The 22,624-nt window shown below is 42.1% G+C and overlaps 1 protein-coding gene across 2 annotated transcripts in view; it reads left to right on the plus strand.

Annotated features, from left to right (window-relative positions):
- ENTPD1 (ectonucleoside triphosphate diphosphohydrolase 1) overlaps nt 1-21,359 on the plus strand; it is a 185,141-nt gene extending 163,782 nt beyond the window's left edge. For both annotated transcript variants that reach the window (XM_073595762.1, XM_073595761.1), the window contains exons 7-10: nt 7,224-7,484; nt 8,547-8,660; nt 13,072-13,206; nt 20,636-21,359. In XM_073595762.1, coding sequence (XP_073451863.1) covers nt 7,224-7,484; nt 8,547-8,660; nt 13,072-13,206; nt 20,636-20,842 — 717 coding nt within the window. In that variant the 3' untranslated portion in view covers nt 20,843-21,359. The remainder of the gene's footprint in view (nt 1-7,223; nt 7,485-8,546; nt 8,661-13,071; nt 13,207-20,635) is intronic.
- The last annotated feature ends 1,265 nt before the right edge of the window (nt 21,360-22,624 follow it).

Here is a 22,624-nt window from a genome sequence, read left to right on the forward strand (position 1 = left end):
AACTAAAATAATTGAGACATTCTTGCAGTCAGCCATGACAGCTTCTCCTCAGAAACACCTAAAAGGTAAGAACTAAATTTTACAAATTTTTTTTTGGGGGGGGGGGGTAGGCTACAGTGGGGAAAATAACTATGTGATCCCCTGCAGATTTTGTAAGTTTGCCCACTTACAAAGTTATGGAGGGTCTGTCATTTTTATCATAGCTGTATTTTAAATGATAGAGTCAGAATATCAACTAAAAAATCCAGAAAATTCTGATATTCTGTCTCATATCATATCATGTCATACCATTTCAAATACATCTATGGTACAAATGATAGATCTTTCATTTCTTTGTAAGTGGGCAAACTTAAAAAATCTGCAGGGGATCAAATAATTATTTTCCCCACTCTATGTGAATAGGAACACATAACAAACATAAAGTTGGATTTTCTCAAAGTTGACTGCAAAAGTGGAAATGGACTTTAAAGCATAACCCAATGACCCTAACACTAACCTAATCCCTAATGCTGATTTAATCTCTTGAGTAGCACAGCTAATTTATCCGGTGCCTGAAATATTGGTGGCAACAGGTACCAGCTCCATGGTAAAAAGACACAGGGCTGAGAAATCAGTGCCTATTCACATAGGCCTTTTCTGTGCTGGCAAGTATTTCCCTGCCCTCTAAATCAGGGGTCTCCAAACTTTTCAAACAAAGGGCCAGTTTACTACCCTTCAGACCTTAGGGGGGCTGGATTGTGGCCAAGAGGGGGTAGAAGAAGAAGATTTCCCAGGTTCAGCATCAGTGAGAATAAACATTGCCTTAGGGAAGTGGTCAGTAGGTGGAGGAGTATAATGCCGCGTACACACGGCCGGACTTGCGAACTGGCGACTCCATCGGCATTTTCGACGGAAAGATTTAGAACATGTTCTACATCTGAGTCCGTCGCAAATGCCGACAGAAAAAATCCGATGGGGCATACACGCGGTCGGAATGTCCGACCAAAAGCTCCCATCGGACTTTTTCTGTCAGGAAGTCTGGCTGTGTGTACGTGGCATTAGTCATTTGTATTAGTGAGAAGAATAGTGCCCCTTCATTGGTGGCAATGGAAGAAATAATGCTCCATTGTTTGTGTCAGTGTTAGCAATAGTGCCACATCATTGATATTAGTGGGAGGAATAGTGTCACTGCCCCATAATTAATTTCAGTGGCAGGAATTATGCCCCACTATTGGTGTCATTGGCAGGAATAGTGCCCCAAGGGCCAGATAAAGGCTATCAAAGGGCCGCATCCGGCCCTTGGGCCACAGTTTGGAGACCACTGCTGTAAATCTATGCTGTCACTTTTGAGTTGTCATCAATGATGGGGTTGCATGTGTGAGATAACTCTTACTCTTTAACATACAAGAGTGCAGGATTGACCATAAACTGAAACATCTTCCTGGGTGAGAATGAATACCTGTGGGGCTTGTTGTTCATATCTTAGGAGATCAGGATTGGCCTTATTAATACAAATTTTGCTTAGAATTGAGAGCTTAAAGCTGGGTTCGCACTATCTGTGGCCGTGGCTCGCAGCGGTGCCTCCCCGTTCACCGTTTCAGGTCCGAATTAGATCCGAATTTTGGTCTAAATTTGGACCTGACACAAAACCAAAGATGCTCCATTGAGAGCTGGTCACAATCTCCTGTCATTGGATAGGGGAAACCCGCATCCAATTCGCATAAGTGTGAACTCAGCCTTACTTTCTTTTAAGAGGATGCTTAAAGTATGTTTGAAGCCAAAGATTATGTTTTGGATATAGTATGTAGGTGATAGAACCCTGTATTTTTGTCCTAGTGACCATTGTAATTAGAATGGAAAGTGATGGAAAAGCCAAAATGTTACATTTGCCATTGAAGAGAAGAAATCTTCCAACTAGGGAAAATGACTCCTCACCCTGGAGAGATTTCCTCTCCATGTCTTCCCAATGGAATAAAGCCATACAAAAAAACTCAAATGAGTTTTAGCCCTTCTCTATTCTCTCTAAAACTTAAAAAAAGTTTGAGTTTTAGATATACAGTACTTCAAAACCAGCCTATGGTGTTTATATATATATATATATATATATAAGTTGTATCTCAACACCTTACAAAATGATGTGTTTTGATTATTCTAGTCCATCATAAATACCTCCCAGTTTTTTTTGCTCTTTTTACCTTTAATCCATTAATCCACCCTAGTGTCAGACCGTTGGAGTCATCGCTAGAGTTAAACAGACTAAAATACATCTTGTAGCAGCATGCTCAATCACTTTGTTGAGAGTATTCTGAAACCCCATAATTGATGCCGAAAAAAAAGCGCATCTCAAACTTAACTCAGCCATGTTTTCGTGCCAGCTGCACAATGGCAACAATTAACTGTTTTTATTGTTCCCTGCACTCCATATCGGGTTTTTATATCACTTGCTGTAAATAGATATTCGTTTCAACAAATTGCACATTCTATAATGCTTCTCAAACTTTTCACTGTGGCAGTTTGGTGTTCTAGGTATTTTTAGAAAAAATATTGAGCTGCCATAGCGTGACAGATGATCTGATTTATTTATTTTTTTTGTACATTTGGGACAGTTAAAAAAAAGTGTACAACTTTTCGAAGTGTTTCCAGCCTATTGCTGAAAGTTTTACTGAAGATGTTAGCCAGCATAAAAGCTGCTAGTTGACATCTGCATGTTAAAGTGGCTGTAAAGCCTGAGGGTTTTGTACCTTAATGCATTCTCTGCATTAAGTTAAAAAGCCTTCAATGATCAGCTACGCCCCCCCCTCAAGCCCCCCTTACACTTACCCGAGCCCCTATCTCGATCCAGTGATGTGCATGAGAGCAGTGACTCTCTCAGCGCTCTTCTTCCTCCTACAGCTGTCAATCACGAACAGTGAGGAGGGAGCACGGGGGGGGGTGGGCTGAGCCACAGAAGCGGCTCGGGGGTGAGCCTGCACAAGTGCCCCCATAGCAAGCAAAATAAGGTTTACAATCACTTTAAACTAGATGGATATGGCTGATTTTTGCCAGCTTACACGATAATCTCATGTCATCCTGCGCTAACTGACTTCGGGTAGATATACATGTTTGAAGAACTTTTTTAATTGCTGAGATCTCCCAACTAAAGCTACCAGTTTTATTTCCGTTTTCCCCATTCCTCTATAGTTAGTGTAGCAAAATAGAAAAGGAGAGCGCACAGCTGACGCTAGTGCATTAACGTTTATTGGCAAATACATAAAAACAGCAAAGGTTGCACTCACAGTGGAAGACTTGGTAATCACATGTGCAGATCAGAAAAAACCTCCTCTCACGGCCTGTCCCTTGGGAAAGTACCTGAAGCATGGAGAAAGCAGGGATGGATGGTGAGATGGATGGTGAGAAAGCCCAGTTGCAGCGTTTTTTATGTTTTTGCCAATAAACGTTAATGCACTAGGGCAGCTGTGCGCTCTCCTTTTCTATTTTGCTACAGATTCCAGTCCACCACCCTGTGGTCATTGAAGGGAGCTGCAACACCTAGTTCATGATGATTGCCAACACAGACCTTTCCTTTATTTATGAAGTGGTTGTGGGATCTGCGCTCACTGGTGTACTTGTGGTTTCTCTATAGATAGTGGTGTGTCATGATTCCAGACGCTTTCCCATGTTGTTTAAAATAAAGAGATTATGAACATACTCCTAAACTGGCCATAGACATAAAGATTTCCAAAGCCTATGTAAATAGGCCCTTCTCCACTGACCACCTATACACTTATATAAGAAGACCCTTCTCTCAGTACCAATCACTTACTGTATTTAATATTGTATACATCCCCCACAGCAGCCAGCAGGAGAGGAGAGGAGGAAGCCAGCAGCGCTGCGGGAGAGGAGTACCAGGGGAGCACACAGGAGGTTCTGGGCAGAAAGAGAAACTGGGAAGGGGGGCGGAGGGGGCAGCATCTACCAGATCTGGTCAGCTGTATTTCCTTCAGCTGCTGAATGCCAGCAGGAGGGGAAGGAGGAGAAGCGGGTTTTCACCTGCTGCAGGAAGATATAGCTGGTCAGGTCTAGTACATGCCACCACTGCCCTTCCTCTTGCTGCCTGGATCCCCTGGAGCATAAGCTGGGTTGCCATTGCGACCCCTATTGTTATGCCCATGTGCATACTGTATACAATAAGGCCCTTCTCCACTGACCACCTATACACCTACGGTTTTTAAGAAGGCCCTTCTACATTGACAACCTATATGAGAAGTCCCTTCTCCACTGATCATCTATATACCTATATAAGAAGGCCCTTCTCCCCTGACCACCTTTATACCTAAATAAGAAGACCCTCCTCCACTGAATTTCTATATAAGAAGCCCTTCTGCACTGTTCACCTATACCAGTGGTTCTCAACTCCTGTCCTCGGGACCCACTAACAGGCCAGGTTTGCAAGATAACTTAAAATCATCACAGGTGATATCATTTGCTGCTCAGTGATTGCAGTATTCTAGTCTGCATCTCCCCAAGGTAATACTTAAATTCTGGCCTGCTAGTGGGCCCTGAGGACCGGAGTTGAGAACCACTGACCTATACACATATATAAGAGGACCCTTCTCCACTGACAACAATCACCTATATAAGAAGACCCTTCTCCACTGACCAGCTATAAACCTATATACTGTAAGACCTTTCTCCACTGACCACCTATAGAAGAAAACTCTTCTCCACTGATCACTTATACACTTATACACACATAAGAAGACCCTTTTCCACTGACAATCTATACACCTATATAAGAAGGCCCTTCTCAACTGACCACCTTTATACTTAAATAGGAAGACCCTTCTCCACTGACTATCTATATAAGAAGACTCTTTTGGTCACCTAAATAATTAGACTCTTCTCTGCTGACCACCTATTATAAGAAGCCCTTCTCTGCTGACCACCTACACACATATATAAGAAGGCCCTTCTCCACTGACCACCTACAGTAATTAAGAAGACTCTTTCCACTGACCACCTATACACCTACTGTATATGAAAAGGGCATTCTCCACTGATCACCTATACACCTATATAAGAAGACCATTCTCCACTGACCTGGAGAATACACCTATATACAGTAAGAAGCCCCACCTCCACTGATTGCCTTTCCACCTGAATAACAAAGGCCTTCTCCGCTGACTGCCTATATAGAAAGGCTTTTCTCCACTGACCACCTATACACCTTTAAAAGAAGGACCTTCTTCACTGAGCATCTACTGTATACACCTATATAAGAAAATCTCTTCTCCACCTACCACCTATACATCTATATAAGATGGCCCTTCTCCACTGATCACATATATACTTATATTATTATTATACAGGATTTATATAGCCCCAACAGTTTGTGCAGCGCTTTACAACATGGGGGCAGACAGTACAGTTACAGTACAATTCAATACAGGAGGGATCAGAGGGCCCTGCTCGTTAGAACTTACAATTTAGAAGGGAGGGTCAAGTGGAACAAAAGGTAGCAGCTGTGGGGGATGATCAGATGGAGAAAATGAAAATACAGTTGTTAGGTGTGGGTAGGGTAGGCTTCTCTGAAGAGGAGGGTTTTCAGGGATTGTCTAAAAGCTAATAGAGTCATAGATATTCGAACAGATTGGGGTAAGACGTTCCATAGGATTGAAGAGGCTCTGCAAAAGTCCTGAAGGCATGGATGGGAGGAGGTGATGAGGGAGATAGAGAGCCGGAGGTCTTGAGAAGAACGAAGAAAATGATTAGGTTGGTTTTTTGAGACTAGGTCAGTGATGTAGCTGGGGGCAGAGTTGTGGATGACTAACAAAGTATTTGTTGGTATTTTGAATTTAATTCGTTGGGTGAGCGGAAGCCAGTGGAGGGATTGACAGAAAGGAGTAGCAGACACAGAGCGGTTGGTAAGGTGGATGAATCTGGCAGCAGCATTCATGATGGCTTGAAGGGGGGATAGACTATGTAGAGGTAAGCCAATGAGGAGGGAGTTGCAGTAGTCGAGGCGAGAGATGACCAAGGAGTGAATTAAGAGCTTTGTTGTGTCATTAGTTAGAAAGGGGCATAGTTTGGAGATGTTGCGGTGGTTGAGGCGGCAAGATTTGGACAGTGATTGGACATGGGGCTTAAAGGAGAGTTCAGAGTCCAGGACTACACCTAGGACCTTTGCATGCAGGGATGGGCTTATGGTTGTGCCATCGATTTTGACAGAGAGATCAGGGGAAGAGGCACGTGAGGGAGGAAAAAAGGTCGGTTTTGAATAGATTAAGTTTGAGGAAGTGGTGTGACATCCAGACTGATATATCTGATAGTAAATTAGTTATACGTGAGGAGACTGAAGGAGTGAGCTGAGGGGTAGAGAAATAGATTTGGATTTGGATACCTATATAAGAAGGCCCTTCACCCCTGACCACCTTTATACCTAAATATGAAGACCCTTCTCCGCTGACCTTATAGGAAGCCTATTTTCACTGACCACTTATATAAGAAGACACTTCTCCACTGACCACCTATATAAGAAGGCTCTTTCCACTGACCAACTGCTGAATATAAGAAGCCCTTCCCCACTGACCACCTATATACGTATGAAAGAAGACCCTTCTCCACTGACCACCTACACACATATATAGGAAGACCCTTCTCCACTGACCATCTAAATAAGAAGCCTCTTTCTGCTGACCACCTATATAAGAAGACCCTTCTCCACTGACCATCTAAATAAGAAGCCTCTTTCTGCTGACCACCTATATAAGAAGACCCTTCTCCACTGACCATCTAAATAAGAAGCCTCTTTCCACTGACCACCTATATAGGAAGATCCTTTTCCACTGACCATCTATGTAAGAGGACCTTTCCTCACTGACCACCAATGTAAGAGACAACCAAAGAAGTATCTTCTATTCTGAGCACCATTATAAGGGGGGCACTTTTCGACTGATCACCAGGCATTGCTTATGTGGGGTACTGCTAGAATTTTAACTGCCTGCATTCATTTTCTAACCATTATTATTATTACTTCAAATAGCTTTGTGGTATAAAGCATCCCTATATGTCCAAAATGTATTTTATTTATTCTTGCATGTTAACTCTAATGTACCATGAACTTAGATACAATAGCAGGGGTTCCCTGAAACCTAAAATCTATTTAAAGGGTTCCTCCATTTTAAAAAAGGGTTGGGAAAAGCTCACCTATGCATTTTTCATAAATGTGCACAGTTCACATCTTAAAATATTTTTTCTTATTGCAGCATGGACAGAACATTACCCTGCTGGACCCGTGCTTTAATCCAGGATATACGCGGAATGTCAGCACAGCGGACCTCTACAGCAGCCCCTGTGTGTCTGACCGGAGAATCCTCACCATTCCACAGACAATTCAGATCAAGGGGACAGGCAACTACCAGCTATGCAAGGACAAAGTCGAGAATATTTTCAACTTATCCCACTGTAGTTATTCTCGGTGTTCATTTAATGGGATTTTCCAGCCAATGCTGCAAGGAGAGTTTGGGGTGAGAACATATCGGTATTATCATTTTAAGTTTCAGGGTTTTTTGGGTTTTTTTTTTTTGTACAACCTGTTTATTGCCTCTAACTTTGATCTAAAAGATATGTCTACCTTCATTCCAAGGACAATAAATGCATCAGAGTAGTATTAAAAACATAGCTATTTAGGCTAGCAATACACAATAAGAGTTACTCCACCTTTGTTAAAAATAAATAAATAATGATAATATATACAATTGCTACACAAGCAAGATTGTAATGTTATTAAAATATTCCTTCCCTTTTCAAACTGCAGAGCTGTAATTTTCTGTAAAATGCAATGCAATATGGCAACCTGGAGGCATTCTGTATACAATTGGGGTACAGGACTCCCCCAGAAATGTAATTTCCTGCTTGGGTGAGGAATTCTGCACTAACATTAAAGTCAGGTTTTAGGCATCCTCTGCAACAAAAATGTCAATTTTGGTGAGATACTCCTCAGGGTTAATCACTTCTAAAGGGATGCAGACACTGTAGCTTTTTTTCATCAGAACACAGAAAATGCAGCAGTTAATTATAATGAGTTAGTCACACCCATTCAGAATCAGTATCCAAATGTAGAACAAGCAGCTTTTTCTTCAGAGTAGGAATAGGTAGGAATATGCAACAAAGTTTATTAAAACACTTGCAATGTACACTGATCACCCAGAGGGGGGATATTTTTTTTTTCTCCACAAAAGTGAAATGACACTTTAAGACCTTGTTCACATGGGCATAATATAGTGTCCCTGCAAGGGCCATTTTTGCCAGCATAGGGATGCACAGGTGTTTGGTCGTAGCATAGACTATAGAGAGCTGCTGAAGGCGAGGTGCTCTATGATTATGTGATTTAGACCAAAGAGTGATCAGTGTTACCCTCTTATGGATTATACTGTGGCTTTTCCAACCAGCAATGGTTCCCATGTGTGAGGGACTTGTGGTTGCACAGGAAGTGGTGAGGGCCATGCTGTCCATCTCTGCCATGTCAGGAAAGGAAAACGTGTTTACCGCCAAGTATTTTCCTAATGCTTTGTGTGCTGTTCCTGCAGGCCTTCTCTGCTTTTTATTTTGTTATGGACTTTTTAAAAGTCACTAAGGAAAAAGTTTCTCTGGACGGCGTGAAGGACTCAGTGGAGAGACATTGTTCTAAACCGTGGGCTGAGGTAAGGCATTGTATACTCACAGGCTGCTAAATGGAGCATATCCAAGATTTATTGATAGTGCGTGTTATACAAGCCTCCCCTCCTTTTATTTTTCTGTGCTTTTTCTTGTTTCCATTTCTTCTCATGTTTCAAAATGTTACTGTTACCACCAGAACAAAAGGTGAGGCCAAGCCTTTAATGGTGACACCTGTTCCTCTGACAACCAAGAGGAAAAATACACCTCACTTTGTAAAAATCATCCTCTCACTTAGTGCCGGTTCACACAGGGGCCACCTGTCAGCCTGACAAGTCGCGCTCCATTCAGTACAATGGAACCGTTGTAATAGGAGTTCCTGTACTACTTGGGGGCGACTTTGGAGTGGTTTGCATTGACTTATATACAGAAGTCGTTTTGCAAGTCGTGCTGTATGGGTCAGACGAGAGACGGGCGACTTTGAAGCTGCCCCAGTGTGAACCGGCACTTTCTGTTGCATCTCCGGGACAATAGGTGAAATCTGTACAAAAGGTCAAAGAAAGTAAATAATAAACTGACTCCTTCTCTTTACAAAGCTAAAATAAAGTAAAGTTTAAAAAATACATATGTTTTAAGGCTCCGTTCACACCTGAGTGCACTGGAATCACAGGCGGCCTCACGCGATTCTGCCCACGATTCCAGTATCGCGGCAAAAAATTCCTCTCCCTCTGCTGCTGCTACCCCAACAGTCTCTATTATCAACGTATACCGGATGTCAAAATGCAGCTGCTCCAGTGTAAAACGACACATGGTGATAGTTTGCAAGTGTCATTGAGTAAATACAATAAATCATTGTATTATTTCATAGTATCCATTTTTTCCTTCATATGTAGATCAAAGGTGTGACTATTGATCTGCATATTTGTGCGATGACTCGGATCCTTCACATCACAGCTCCCCCCTCCTCTTATATCACAGTTTTACATTACATCAGCATCCTCAATAACCCCTTTACATCACAGCCCCCCCTTCAGTAGTGTTTTCAACCTCCCTTCATAGTAGTGTTCTCAGCCCCCCTTCATAGTAGTAGTCTCAGCCCCCCTTCGTAGTAGTTTTCTCAGCCCTCCTTCATAGTAGTGTTCTCAGCCCCCCTTCCTAGTAGTGTTCTGAGCCCCCCTTCCTAGTAGTGTTCTCAGCCCCCCTTCATAGTAGTGTTCTCAGCCCCTCTTTGTAGCAGTGTAGTAGTGTTCTCAGCCCCCCATTCATAGTAGTGTTCTCAGTCCCCCATTCATAGTTGTTTTCTCAGCCCCCCTTCATAGTTGTTTTCTCAGCCCCCTTCATAGTAGTGTTCTCAGCCCCCCTTTATAGTAGTGTTCTCAGTCCCCCTTCATAGTAGTGTTCTCAGCCCCCTCCCCCGCAAAGTAGTGTTCTCAGCCCCCCCCCCCCCCCCGCATAGTAGTGTTCTCAGCTCCCCTTCATAGTAGTGTTCTCAGCCCCCCTTCATAGTAGTGTTCTGAGACCCCCTTCGAAAGAGTGTTCTGAGCCCCCCTTCATAGTTGTTTTCTCAGCCCCCTTCATAGTAGTGTTCTCAGTCCCCCTTCATAGTAGTGTTCTCACCCCCTTCATAATAGTGTTCTCAGTTCCCCTTCATAGTAGTGTTCTCAGTTCCCCTTCAAAGTAGTGTTCTCAGTCCCCCTTCAAAGTAGTGTTCTCAGCCCCCCTTCATAGTAGTGTTCTTCAAAGTAGTGTTCTCAGCCCCCCCTTCATAGTAGTGTTCTTCAAAGTAGTGTTCTCAGCCCCCCTTCATAGTAGTGTTCTTCAAAGTAGTGTTCTCAGCCCCCCCTTCATAGTAGTGTTCTTCAAAGTAGTGTTCTCAGCCCCCCTTCATAGTAGTGTTCTTCAAAGTAGTGTTCTCAGCCCCCCCTTCATAGTAGTGTTCTCAGCCCCCCTTCATAGTAGTGTTCTCAGCCCCCCTCCATAGTAGTGTCCTTTGCCCCCTCCCTTCACTGCAGTGTCCTCTCCCCCACTTAGCATCCCCCCTCCCCCTCTACGTTAGTTTTCTAGTGTTCTCATCTCTCCTTCAGATCACAACCCCCCTTTAGTATTACTGCCCCCCCCCCCGCTTCACACCAGTGTCCCCAACCCCCCTTCACATCACCCCTGAACACCCATCCTTCACAGTAGTGTTCTCAGTCACCCTTCACATAACCCCCCATTCCTTCACAGTAGTGTCCGCCATTTATAGATGCCTGCCTTACAAGTTAATAAAAAAAAAAAAATGAAAACAATTTGTATTTAACCCCTCATTAACCCTTATCTAACTCTAATCAGCCTTAATTAACTAATTCCTCCTCATAATTGTAACCTTTTTTCTTTGCATCACTTTTTTTTCCCTCCCCATCCTTCTTATAGTGGCTATTTTTACTAAGAGCAGGTGAGCCCATTTCCCTCTACTTCCTGCAACTCTGGTTTTCCAGGACTCTGGGTCCGCCTCCTGGAACATGTGACAGCAACTTCCCAGGATGCATCTGTGAGGCCCTGGTTAAATCACCAGTGCCTCCAGGAAGTAAAAAAAAAAAAACAGTAATTGCAAATAAAAGAAAAACATTTTTGTTTAAATAATGAATGTAAGAATCTTTTTTTCCATTTTGGATAGAGCATGGGAGGGTTATAACCCCTGTCAGTTTTTTTGGTTTTGGTTCTTTGCCATTTGTGTTTCATTGGGGAGATTTCCCTTCACTTCCTGTCCCATAGTGTCCCCACCAGTGTCCCAATTGGAAGATTTCCCCTCTATTACTTTTCTGGGGACAACCAAAAATTTGGGATTTTCTTTTTGGTTTCATTTTCAATGATAACAGTAAACAGGACAAATAGGGTGAATCTCCCTAATCTCCCTAACAGGGACACAAACAAACCAAAAAAAAAAAAAAAAAAACATAATAGCTGTTCTAATCCGCTTCCACTCTAAAGGAAAACTAAAGGCAAAATTTTTATTTTAATTTTGGACATATTGGACCTTTCCCCTCTTTTACTAAAAAGCAGATCAGCATGTAGCTCTGTGTGATATAAATGGCAAAAAAAAGCTGACAGTGGTTATAACCCTCCCATGCTCTATCCAAAATGGAAAAATAGATTTTGCCTATAGTTCTACTGTCTGTAATGAGAAAGTTATTGCCCGATAAACAGGTACAGTGATAGAAAAAAGTATTTGATCCCCTATTGATTTTGTACATTTGACCACTGATAAAGAAATGATCAGTCTATAATTTTAATGGTTGGTTTATTTTACAAGTGAGAGACAGAATAACAAATAAAAATATCCAGAAAAACGCAGTTCAAAAAAGTCATAAATTGATTTGCATTTTAATGAGTGAAATAAGAATTTGATCCCCTATCAATCAGCAAGATTCCTGGCTCCCAGGTGTCTTCTATACAGGTAACGAGCTGAGATTAGGAGCACTCTCTTAAAGGGAGTGCTCCTAACCTCAGCTTGCTACCTGTAAAAAAGATACCTGTCTACAGAAGCAATCAATCAATCAGATACCAATCTCTCCACATTTTTTTTTTTTTTTAAAGCCCATGGTGTGTGAAACACACTCAAAAACTTCACCCGGTGTCAAAAAAAATGTGCACACATTAAAAGTGAAACACAAAAAAGTGCAATGGGTACACAAGCCCTCTAAAATCAGAGGGCCTTGCCCTGAATCCCCCCGGGCGTTAGGCCCCTGACAGGGACAAGGGTACTTACACTTGGCCCATCTGGCCAAAACCAGATGGACCCCCTTTTTTTTTGGAGGATCTGCCAAAACAGACCCACCCAAGTACTCGGTGAGGCTCCCCCTGAAGGGAGACCCCATGAGAGAGGGGGAACTAAGCCAAAAGGCCATGTCCACCCCCTCCCAAGACTTGAGGGCAGGCCCAAGGATCTGCAACCCTACCAGTCACACAGTGCAACAAACCGTGTACAAACAAAAACATACAAAAACGTGACACACAAAGGAAATACGGTAAAAAGATAGTGGGGGAGAAGGAAGTAGAGGAGAGTGAAAAGGTGGCCATTGTGCAATACAATGGCCAGGCCGTCCGGCCAGGAATAAAAACATTCCTCCGGTCCCAGCCAAAAGGCCCGGCCCAGGAGGCAGGTGCTAAAAAAGCACGTATATGGTGCAGTGACCGTGGTGCCACAAATCAAAGTGACCCTCCCTCACAGTGATTTTATGGCGGTATACAGTTACGAGAGCTGTAGTGGTTACTTTATTTTTTACTTTAGCACAACTGTGTCTACTTGATACCATTGGCATCTGATTTAATGTTTTTCTTTTATACAATGACAAAAATATGGAAGATCAAACATACAAAAGTGTAAAAAGACAATGAAAATTATTTTAACGCTACAATAAAAAAGTGAAAATCTGTGCGATACTCTCTTTTCATGTCCGCTGTGTTCTTGTACTGCAGGTAAAGAGAGAAGCTGTCCGGATAAAGGAGAAGTATCTCAGTGAATATTGTTTCTCTGCAGTCTATATTCTAAACCTTCTGGATCTGTATGGCTTTAACTCTAGCAGCTGGGAGGACATCACATTCTTTGGCAAGGTAAATGTATGTCCTCAGTATAGTGGCTAAGGGGATTTTTACTTAAAATTTAAATATTAACTTGCCATCAATCATCTCTAATGTGACATTATTCCGATGTAATTAACCACTTCCCGACCAGCCGCCGCAGATATATCGTGGCAGGTTGGCTCCCCTGCGCGAATCGACATACCGGTACGTCGGCCCGCGCAGTAGCTTTTGTGGGCGCGCCCCATACAGTTAGTAACACCTCCCGGGGAACACATTTAACCCCTTGACCACCATTAGTGTTAACCCCTTCCCTGCCAGTGACATTTGTACGGTAATCAGTGCATTTGTATAGCACTGATCGCTGTATAAATGTCACTGGTCCCAAAAAAGTGTTAAAAGTGTCTGATCTGTCCATCATAATGTCGCAGTCCTACTAAAAATCGCTGATCGCCGCCATTACTAGTAAAAAAAAAATAATAATACAAATGCCATAAAAATATCCCCTATTTTGTAGACGCTATAACTTTTGCGCAAACCAATCAATATACGCTTATTGCGATAGCAAAATACATATTGGCTTAAATTGATGAATAAATTCGTTTTTTTATATTTTTTTTTTTGGATGTGTATTATAGCAGAAAGTAAAAAAAATATAGTTTGTTTTTTTTTTTTTTTCAAAATTGCCACTTTATTTTTGTTTATAGCGCAAAAAAAATAAAAACCGCAGAGGTGATCAAATACCACCAAAAGAAAGCTCTATTGGTGGGAAAAAAAGGACATACATTTTGTTTGGGTGCAACGTCGCACGACCGCGAGTTAAAGCGGCGCAGTGCCGTATCGCAAAAAATGGCCTGGTCATTAAAGGGGTAAATCCTTCCGGGGCTGAAGTGGTTAAATAACAGTAAAGCAACATGCACTACTTTTCTCAATGCTTTAAGTTTGTAATATTGTATATTTGGAGGCACTGCATTATTTTCTTTGTATATTTATTGTTGAATGTTGTGCTTTTTCTACATTTTTGGCTAGGTTCACACTAGCCTATGCTCTGAAAAGTAATCTGCAGTGGATCACCTTTTAGAGTGCTAAACAGCTTTCGGGAGGTGATGCCACATTAAATTTGCCACAGCTTATGGCCTCTCCTTCGCCTGTATTTTAGATGTTAGGTGGGCCACCAGGGGATGGTAAAACCACAGCCCTGCCACCTGCTTATACCCATCCCCCCCCCCCCTTTATGATATAGCATATCTAAACCCAAAAACAAAAATGTCATCTATTGCAGCTTACCAGTCCTTAAATGTGATTCCTGCATTAGTTTTCTTTTTTTAGATTAGGAATATTTTCAGCAAGTAAAGACTTCCTGTGAGCTGAACAGAGGCAGACATGTTTGAAGTTCAATCTGTGTGACAACATGACGTAAATACAGTGGAGTCAGTGTAGTCACCCTGTCGTACTTGCAGGATTACCAGATGAAAATTAAAGTGGTTGTAAACCTCAGACATTAAAATTGAGCAAAGCATATCCCTCTATAGTGTGTAAGTGTCCTGATTAAGAGCACTAAGTGTCATTTCTCTCTGATACTTTGTTCCTCTGCTATCAGCATGAATTACTTTTGACAAGTTTTCCTGACACCAAGAGAAAAAAGGTGACGGGGAGGACCTCCAGCTGATTGACAGCCTCAGCTCTGTTCTTGTGTGCTGTGAAGAGGGGGGGGGGTGTCTCTACCCCACAATAAGCTCTTAAAGCTCTCCTCACTGAGCTCTGCAGAGTGTAACCTTACCTCTCCACCCCCTGTTTTCTGAAAACTCTGATAAACTTTATAAATTCTGTACTTTGAACAGATGTAGAGAAGAGACAACTGCAGATAAACAGATACAACTTATATAGGATGATATGCTTCATCTCTGTGTATCACCAGGTTAATCATTTCACTGGGTATATGGAAGGGTTTACAACCACTTTAAAGTAGCAGTTCACCCTAATACTAAAATCTCTAAATCTAATGGCATCCACGATCTAAGACTAACTTATCTATCCCTGTAAAGAAGAGATCGCTATACATAGCTTTTCTGAAGCCGCTCCAGTCTGGTCCCACGCTGAGCTGTCAGTGGGATCTTCTCTGTGGAGGTGGGTGCGGAAGAGGCAGCCGAAAACGGAAGTCCCATAGTAAGTCTATGGGTGACGTGACGTCACTTCCCAGGCATTTCCCAGCCGGTTGTCGGCTGTCTCCTCTGCAGAACTTCTGCCATTAGAGAGCGGACCGGAGCCGCTTCAGAAAAGGTATGTACAGGTGCGTCTCAAAAAATTAGAACATCATCAAAAAGTTCATTTATTTCAGTAATTCAATTCAAAAAGTGAAACTCCTATATTTTATATAGATTGATATAGAGTGATGTATTTCAAGCATTTCTTTCTTTTAATTTTGATGATTATGGCTTACAGCTAGTGAAAACCCAAAATTCTGTATCTCAGAAAATTACAATATTACATAAGACTAATAAAAAAAAAGTATTTTTAATACAGAAATGTTGGCTTACTGAAAAGTATGTCCATGTACAGTATAGTATGCACTCAATACTTGGTCAGGGATCCTTTTGCATGAATTACTGCATCAATGTGGTGTGGCATGAAGGTGATCAGCCTGTGGCACTGCTGAGGTGTTATAGAAGCCCAGGTTGCTTTAATAGTGGCCTTCATCTTCATGTCATCTGCATTGTTGGGTCTGGTGTCTCCCATCTTCCTCTTGACAATACCCCACAGCAGTGGCGGCTGGTGCTCAAAATTTTTTTTGGGGGGGGGGGGGCGCAAAACAATTTTGAAAAAAAATCATCTATTGCAGCCACTGTGCCTTAAAATGCTACCACTGTGCCCATAAAATGCTGTCACTGTGCTCATCAAATGCTGCCACTGTGCAAATAAAACGTTGTTACTGTGCCCATCAAACGCTGCCACTGCGCCCATCATATGCTGCCAGTGTGCCCATCATATGCTCCCAGTGTGCCCATCAAATGCTGCCAGTGTCCGCTCACACACACACACACCCCCGCGCGCGAGTGGATTGCGGGACACACCGTTGAAACAACCCCCCCACGAGTAGTGGATCGCAGGACACACTGCTGACACAACCCCGACCCCCCCTGGATGGATCGGCGCTTACCTTATCCTCTTCTCTGGTGTCTCCTCTCCTCTCACTTCCTCTGTCCCACTTCCGCCAAAGCGCTGAGCATCCAATAGGGACGCCTGGCGCTTTGGCCAATCAGGAAACGGGTCTCACTGAATATTCATTCGCTATGGTCACACAATTGGGTGGGTTCAGAGCGCACTCTCTGCGCCCCAAGCCCACCCTTTTTTGAAGCACCTGATTAGAGCCTCTGGCTCTAATCAGGTGCTTCAAAAAAAAAATATACACCCCTCCTGCCCATGCCATAGGAATCCATGCGTCCTGAAAGGGGTTGGGCGCATGAATAGGGAGGCGGCAGCAGGGAAAGGGGGGCACTGCCCATGCACCCACAATGAACGGGCTGCCACTGCCCCACTGATTCTCTATGGGGTTTAGGTCAGGCGACTTTGCTGGCCAATCAAGCACAGTGATACCATGATCATTAAACCAGGTATTGTTACTTTTGGCAGTGTGGGGCAGGTGCCAAGTCCTGCTGGAAAATTAATTCAGCATCTCCATAAAGATGGTCAGCAGAGAGAAGCATGAAGTGCTCTAGAATTTCCCGGTAGAGGACTGTGCTGACTTTGAACTTGATAAAACACAGTGGACCAACACCAGCAGATGACATAGCTCTCTAAATCATCACAGACTGTGGAAATATTGCATTTACTTTGGAAATCAAGATCCAAGAGTCTGGAGGAAGAGTGGAGAGGCACAGAATCCAAGTGTGAAGTTTCCACACTCAGTGATGATTTTTTGGTCTTATGTAATATTGTAATTTTCTAAGATACTGAATTTGGGGTTTTCACTAGCTGTAAGCCATAATCATCAACATTAAAAGAAAGAAATGCTTGAAATATATCACTCTGTGTGTAACACATCTTTATAAAATATATGACTTTCACCTTTTGGATTTAATTACTGAGAAATAACTTAACCTTTTGATGATATTCTATTTTTTTGAGATGCACCTGTATAGCCATTTCTTCTTTACTAGATAGGTTAGTCTATGCCGCGTACACACGAGCGGACTTCTCGTCGGACTGAACTCCGAAGGACTTTTCGACGGAGTTCCGACGGAGTTCCGACGGAGTTCCAATGAAACGGACTTGCCTACACACAATCACACCAAAGTCCGATCGTTTCGAATGTGATGACATACGACCGGATTAGAAAAGGGAAGTTCAACAGCCAGTAGCCAATAGCTGCCCTTGCGTCATTTTTGGTCCGTCGGACTAGCATACAGACAAACGTTTTGTTCGATAGGAATCAAGTCCGTCGGAAAGATTTGAAACTTGTTCTATTTCTAAGATCTGTCAGAATTTTCAGCACAAAAGGTCAGATGAAGCCCACACACGATCGAATTGTCCGACGAATTCGTTCCGTCGGACCTTTGATGCCGAAAAGGTAAAAATCCTTGACCAGGCCATTTTTTGCGATACGGCACTGTGTCATTTTAACTGACAATTGCGCGGTCGTGCGACGTTGTACCCAAACAAAATTGACGTCCTCCTTTTCACACAAGTAGAGCTTTCTTTTGGTGCTATTTGATCACCTCTGTGGTTTTTATTTTTTTGCGCTATAAACACAAAAAGACCGACAATTTTGAAAAAAAAAAATTTATTTCTGCTATAATAAATATCCAAAAAAAATAAAAAAACATTAAAAAAAACTAATTTATTCATCAGTTTAGGCCAATATATATTCTGCTACATATTTTTGGTAAAAAAAAATCGTAATAAGCGTATTTTGATTGGTTTGCGCAAAAGTTATAGCGCTTACAAAATAGGGGAAAGATTTTTTTATTTTTTCTATTGTTTTTACTGGTAATGGCGGCCATCTGTGATTTTTAGCAGGACTGTGACATTGCGGTGGACAAATCTGACCCCAAGTAACACTTTTTGGTGACCAGTGACACCAACACAGTGATCAGTGCTAAAAAAACACAATGATCACTGCATAAATGGCACTGGCAGGGAAGGGGTTAACACGATAGCTCCCAACTGTCCCTGATTTGGAGCAATGTCCCTCCGTCCCTCATTCCTCCTCATTTGTCCCTCATTTTGATCTGATCTATATAGCTGTATATAAAATGCACTTTTTATCTATCAAAAAGTGTTTTCTAGAGCTAAACCTTTCATCTGATTTCTAAATTGCTGATTTTGTAAATTCTAAAAGCCAATATAAAGGAACTGTAGTGGTAAAAAAAGCACTTGTGGGTTTAACAAATCTTGTTTTTTTGTACAATTCTCCTTTAAGGGGCTGTGGCAAGGGGTGTGTCCTATGCCTACATACTTTTGCTAATAGGTGTCCCTCATTCCCATCTCAAAAAGTTGGGAGGTATGGTTAACACTAGGGGGCAATCAAGGGGTTAAGTGTTCCCTAGGGGGGGTGTTTCTAACTTTCTACATTCTTTAGAAAGTGCACATCATGTTACAAATCTTTGTTCACTTTCCAGCAGTAGGTGTGGAGTCTTGGCATACACTGTGTGTGAGCTGATTGAAGGAAAGGAACACCCCCCCCCCCTCCACATAGGCAGAGGAACGAAGAAACTTGAAGAGCTGTGCTGTGAATAGACAAGCTCTCTGCTTACCTGTCTCTAAGTTCTCTCCCCGACACAAGTTTCCAGTTGCTTTTATCTCCTGTGTCGGAGAGCTTGACAGAAGTTATCATACTGATAACAGAAGAACGGAGAGAGATAAGTAAAAACTACAAATATATGTACCCAGATCAGATTTCATGAATGGGGTTTACATCCATTTTAAGGACTGAATGTGGGAAAGAAAACAAATGCAGCCAACAGATCTAAGGACTGGTAAGCTGCAATATATGAAATTTGTGTTCTTAGGTTTAGATATGTTGACTCTCATTGGAGCTAGTGGCTTTCCAGCATGAAAAACAGCTGTCTCTTTCAAGAGAGTCAAGGCCTATTCACACCAGGTGTAGTGGGACTGTGTTGGGTGGCTATTCCAGCGCAGGCTCACCGCATGGCAAGAAAAAATGCCTTGGTTCTTTTTCTCCCCCGTTCACATCACTGCATTGCGGTGGCATGGGGTGCTGAAAAACAGTACCACGCGCAGTACTTTTTAAAAGCGCAACGCAGTGCGAGGCAATCCACCGCCTCGCAGCCCACAATTGTACTTTATGAGATGTCTGTGTGACAGCTCAATAAAGTACATTTAGAAAAAAAAAAAAGAGAACAGTGTGCGCACTGCGCTTATCATGCTGGACTGCACTGCACAGCTGCACCTGCATTGTAACACAGCGGCTCTTGCGATCATTAGACATGTGCACTGACAAAAAATTTGTTCATTTTCGTTTCATTCGTTTTTTTGCTTTTTTTCGGAAATTTGAAAATTTAGAATTCGGAAATTCAAAAATTCAGAAATCCGAAGATTTTCGAATTTTTGGATTTCCAAATTTTCAAATTTCCGAATTTTGAATTTACGAATTTTTGGAATTCGATAATTCAGAAATCTGAAAAAAAGAAAGAAAATCTGTAAAATTCGAAATAATAACTAATAATAACTAACTATTAAATTATCGGTATTGGAATTTCCTTTCAAATTTGGCTGTTAGTGAACATAACAAATACAAATTTATCTGAAGTTAGGAATTATCGGAAATAACGAATGCCACATCTAAACAAATGGAATGGAACAAATTAATAATAAATAATAATCATAAAAAGGTTTTATTATTATTATTGTTATTTATTATTATTAGATCGTTACGTTCCATTCTTTTAGATACGGCATTCGTTATTTCAGATAATTCATAACTTCTGATAAATTTGTATTCATTATGTTTACTAACAGCCAAATTTGAAAGGAAATTCCAATACCTATAATTTAATAGTTATTATTAGTTAGTTATTTCAGATTTTCAAGTTTTCGTATTTTCACATTTCCAAATTTCCAAATTTTCAAATTTCCGAATTTCCTCATTTGAATTTTCGAACTTCCGAAATTTTGAATTTCCGAAAATCCGAAATTCCAAATTTCCGAAATTGAAAAATTTGGAAATTCGGAAATTTCGGAATTAACGAATTTGTCAAAATTCGTTAAAAAAGGAATTAGGAACTAAACGAATTGCACATGTCTACCAATCATACCCTTAGACAAACCTGTTTTAAATTTTTTTTTTTTTTACACAACTACTATAGTAAGAGCAAGCCAGAAGAGCAGAAGGTCATGATTAATTAGCATCTCCATTCATTTGTATTCAGGACTGCTTTGTGCTTTGGCGTAATACTGAATTATCTTTGTTGTATTGTATTTATACACTGTATCATCTCTACAGATCCAGGGTAGCGATGCTGGATGGACTCTGGGGTACATGCTGAACCTGACCAATATGATCCCAGCTGAGCTTCCCCCTTCCCCTCCGCTGTCACACGGTGGATATGTCGGAGTCATGGTCTTCTTCTCCGTTTTCTTATTATTCATCCTTTTGACTTGCTGGCTGACATTCCGAAAACCAAAATGTCTACAGAAGGGCATAATCTAGAGGCCTCGTTGTATTCCGACCACCAGAGATGGACAAGGAGCTGCCCTGCAAGATTTCGCTCGCCGTGGATTAATATGGTGACTTTGCAGACAGCATCGACCAATCAGGAGAGGACATTGAACAGGGAAATCGAGCGATGCTGAAATGACGGGACATATAAGCCGGGCATGGACCTGAGTGCTGCCGTTCCTGAACGGGTCGTTTTTTTTTTCATCATATTTATGAAGAGACTAATTAACATTTATCCTTTTCAAGAGAGGGATAAGATGGAAGACTGTGAGTAGAAGACTATGACCAATGAACACGGCCCCGGGGCTTGTGTTCGCAATTACAAAAAAATAAATAAACTGATCTCAGGTTACATCATATAATTAGCTCTATTATTGTATTTTTATAAGTCTGTTACATTTATAATAGGTTACATTCCTTTGTCCTTGTCAAGAAAGCCATAGCGTTGCTACTGTCTACCCAACCACAATATGTTTATATATAAAAGGAAAAAAAAATTCCACTGTCACTGTGGGTTTGCGTGTGCTTGACCAAACACTGTGTTAACGTTCCTGCAGGTACTTCCATGTATGAAAGCATGACGTTTCTGAATACAAAGTCCCTGCAAGGGGTTATGTTGGGGGCATGTGGCAGTGGCTATGTACATTATTTAATTTAATAGTGCATTCCGGTCAATAATAAACTTAAACTTTGAACTGTACAAAGGAAGCAGAACATATGTCCACAGGCTCTATTATTCATCTAGGCCAGCCATTCTCAACCAGGCTTCAATGGATCACTGGGGTTTCTCCAAAGGTTGCTAGGGATTCCTTGAGTTGTGGCTGATTGACCTCTCATCTGATGGTGCCTGTATAGTTCCAGGGTCAATGCCACTTGGTAGAGCCAGCAACGTGACACCAATGATCTTTTTAGCTGTTTGTAAGGCTGGCATTCTGACCCTAACTTCTGTAAGGGACCTTCTTCCCACTGGCCACCATAGGTCCCTCAGTGAATCAGTTTTAGTAAGGGCTCCTCAAGACCTGAAAAAGATTTCATGGGTTCCCCGAGGGGCTGTGTGGGGGACATGTGGCAGTGGCTATGCATGTTATCTAATTTAATAGCGTAGTCCGGTCAATATTAAACCTTGAAATGCATAAAGGAAGCAGAGAACATCTCCACAGGCTTTATTATTCATCTAAGCCAGCCATCCTCAACCAGGCTTCCATGGATCGATGGGGTTCTACCAAAGTTTGCTAGGGATTCCTTGAGCTGCGGCTGACTGATCATCCATCTGATGGTGTCCCCCATTTTTCTTACCTGAACCCGATCCGATCCATTGATGTGCATAAGCGCAGCGGCGCCAGCCGTTGTCTCTCTTCTCATTGGACAGATTGATAGCAGCGGAAGCCATTCAAATCTGAAAGCGTGGGAGGGGGGGGCGGGGCTGAGTCCCATTGTCTGTGTCAACGGACGCAGCAGTGGCACTCTGAAGTGAGTCCACACAGGTGCCCCAGGGAAAGCGGCTTTTCATCGGGGTCAGGAGCGCCAGTGGGGCACCCCAAAAGAGGAGGATTGGGGTGTTGTGCAGAGTATTGAAATTATGTGCTGAAAGCTTCTTGGATACAGCAATAGGCTTTATTTTTATGGAGGAATGTTAGAACATGTCTTTTCATGGAACAGGAACAAGGAGCATACTACACACACCTAGGAACTAAGGTACTTCCTCTCATTACTTTACTATAGAATACAAACTAGAACACTGCAGTGCCACCTGCTGGATAGATAGGTATAATG

The sequence above is a fragment of the Aquarana catesbeiana genome, linkage group LG08, assembly GCF_042186555.1.
Source record: "Aquarana catesbeiana isolate 2022-GZ linkage group LG08, ASM4218655v1, whole genome shotgun sequence".
Classification (NCBI taxonomy): domain Eukaryota; kingdom Metazoa; phylum Chordata; class Amphibia; order Anura; family Ranidae; genus Aquarana; species Aquarana catesbeiana.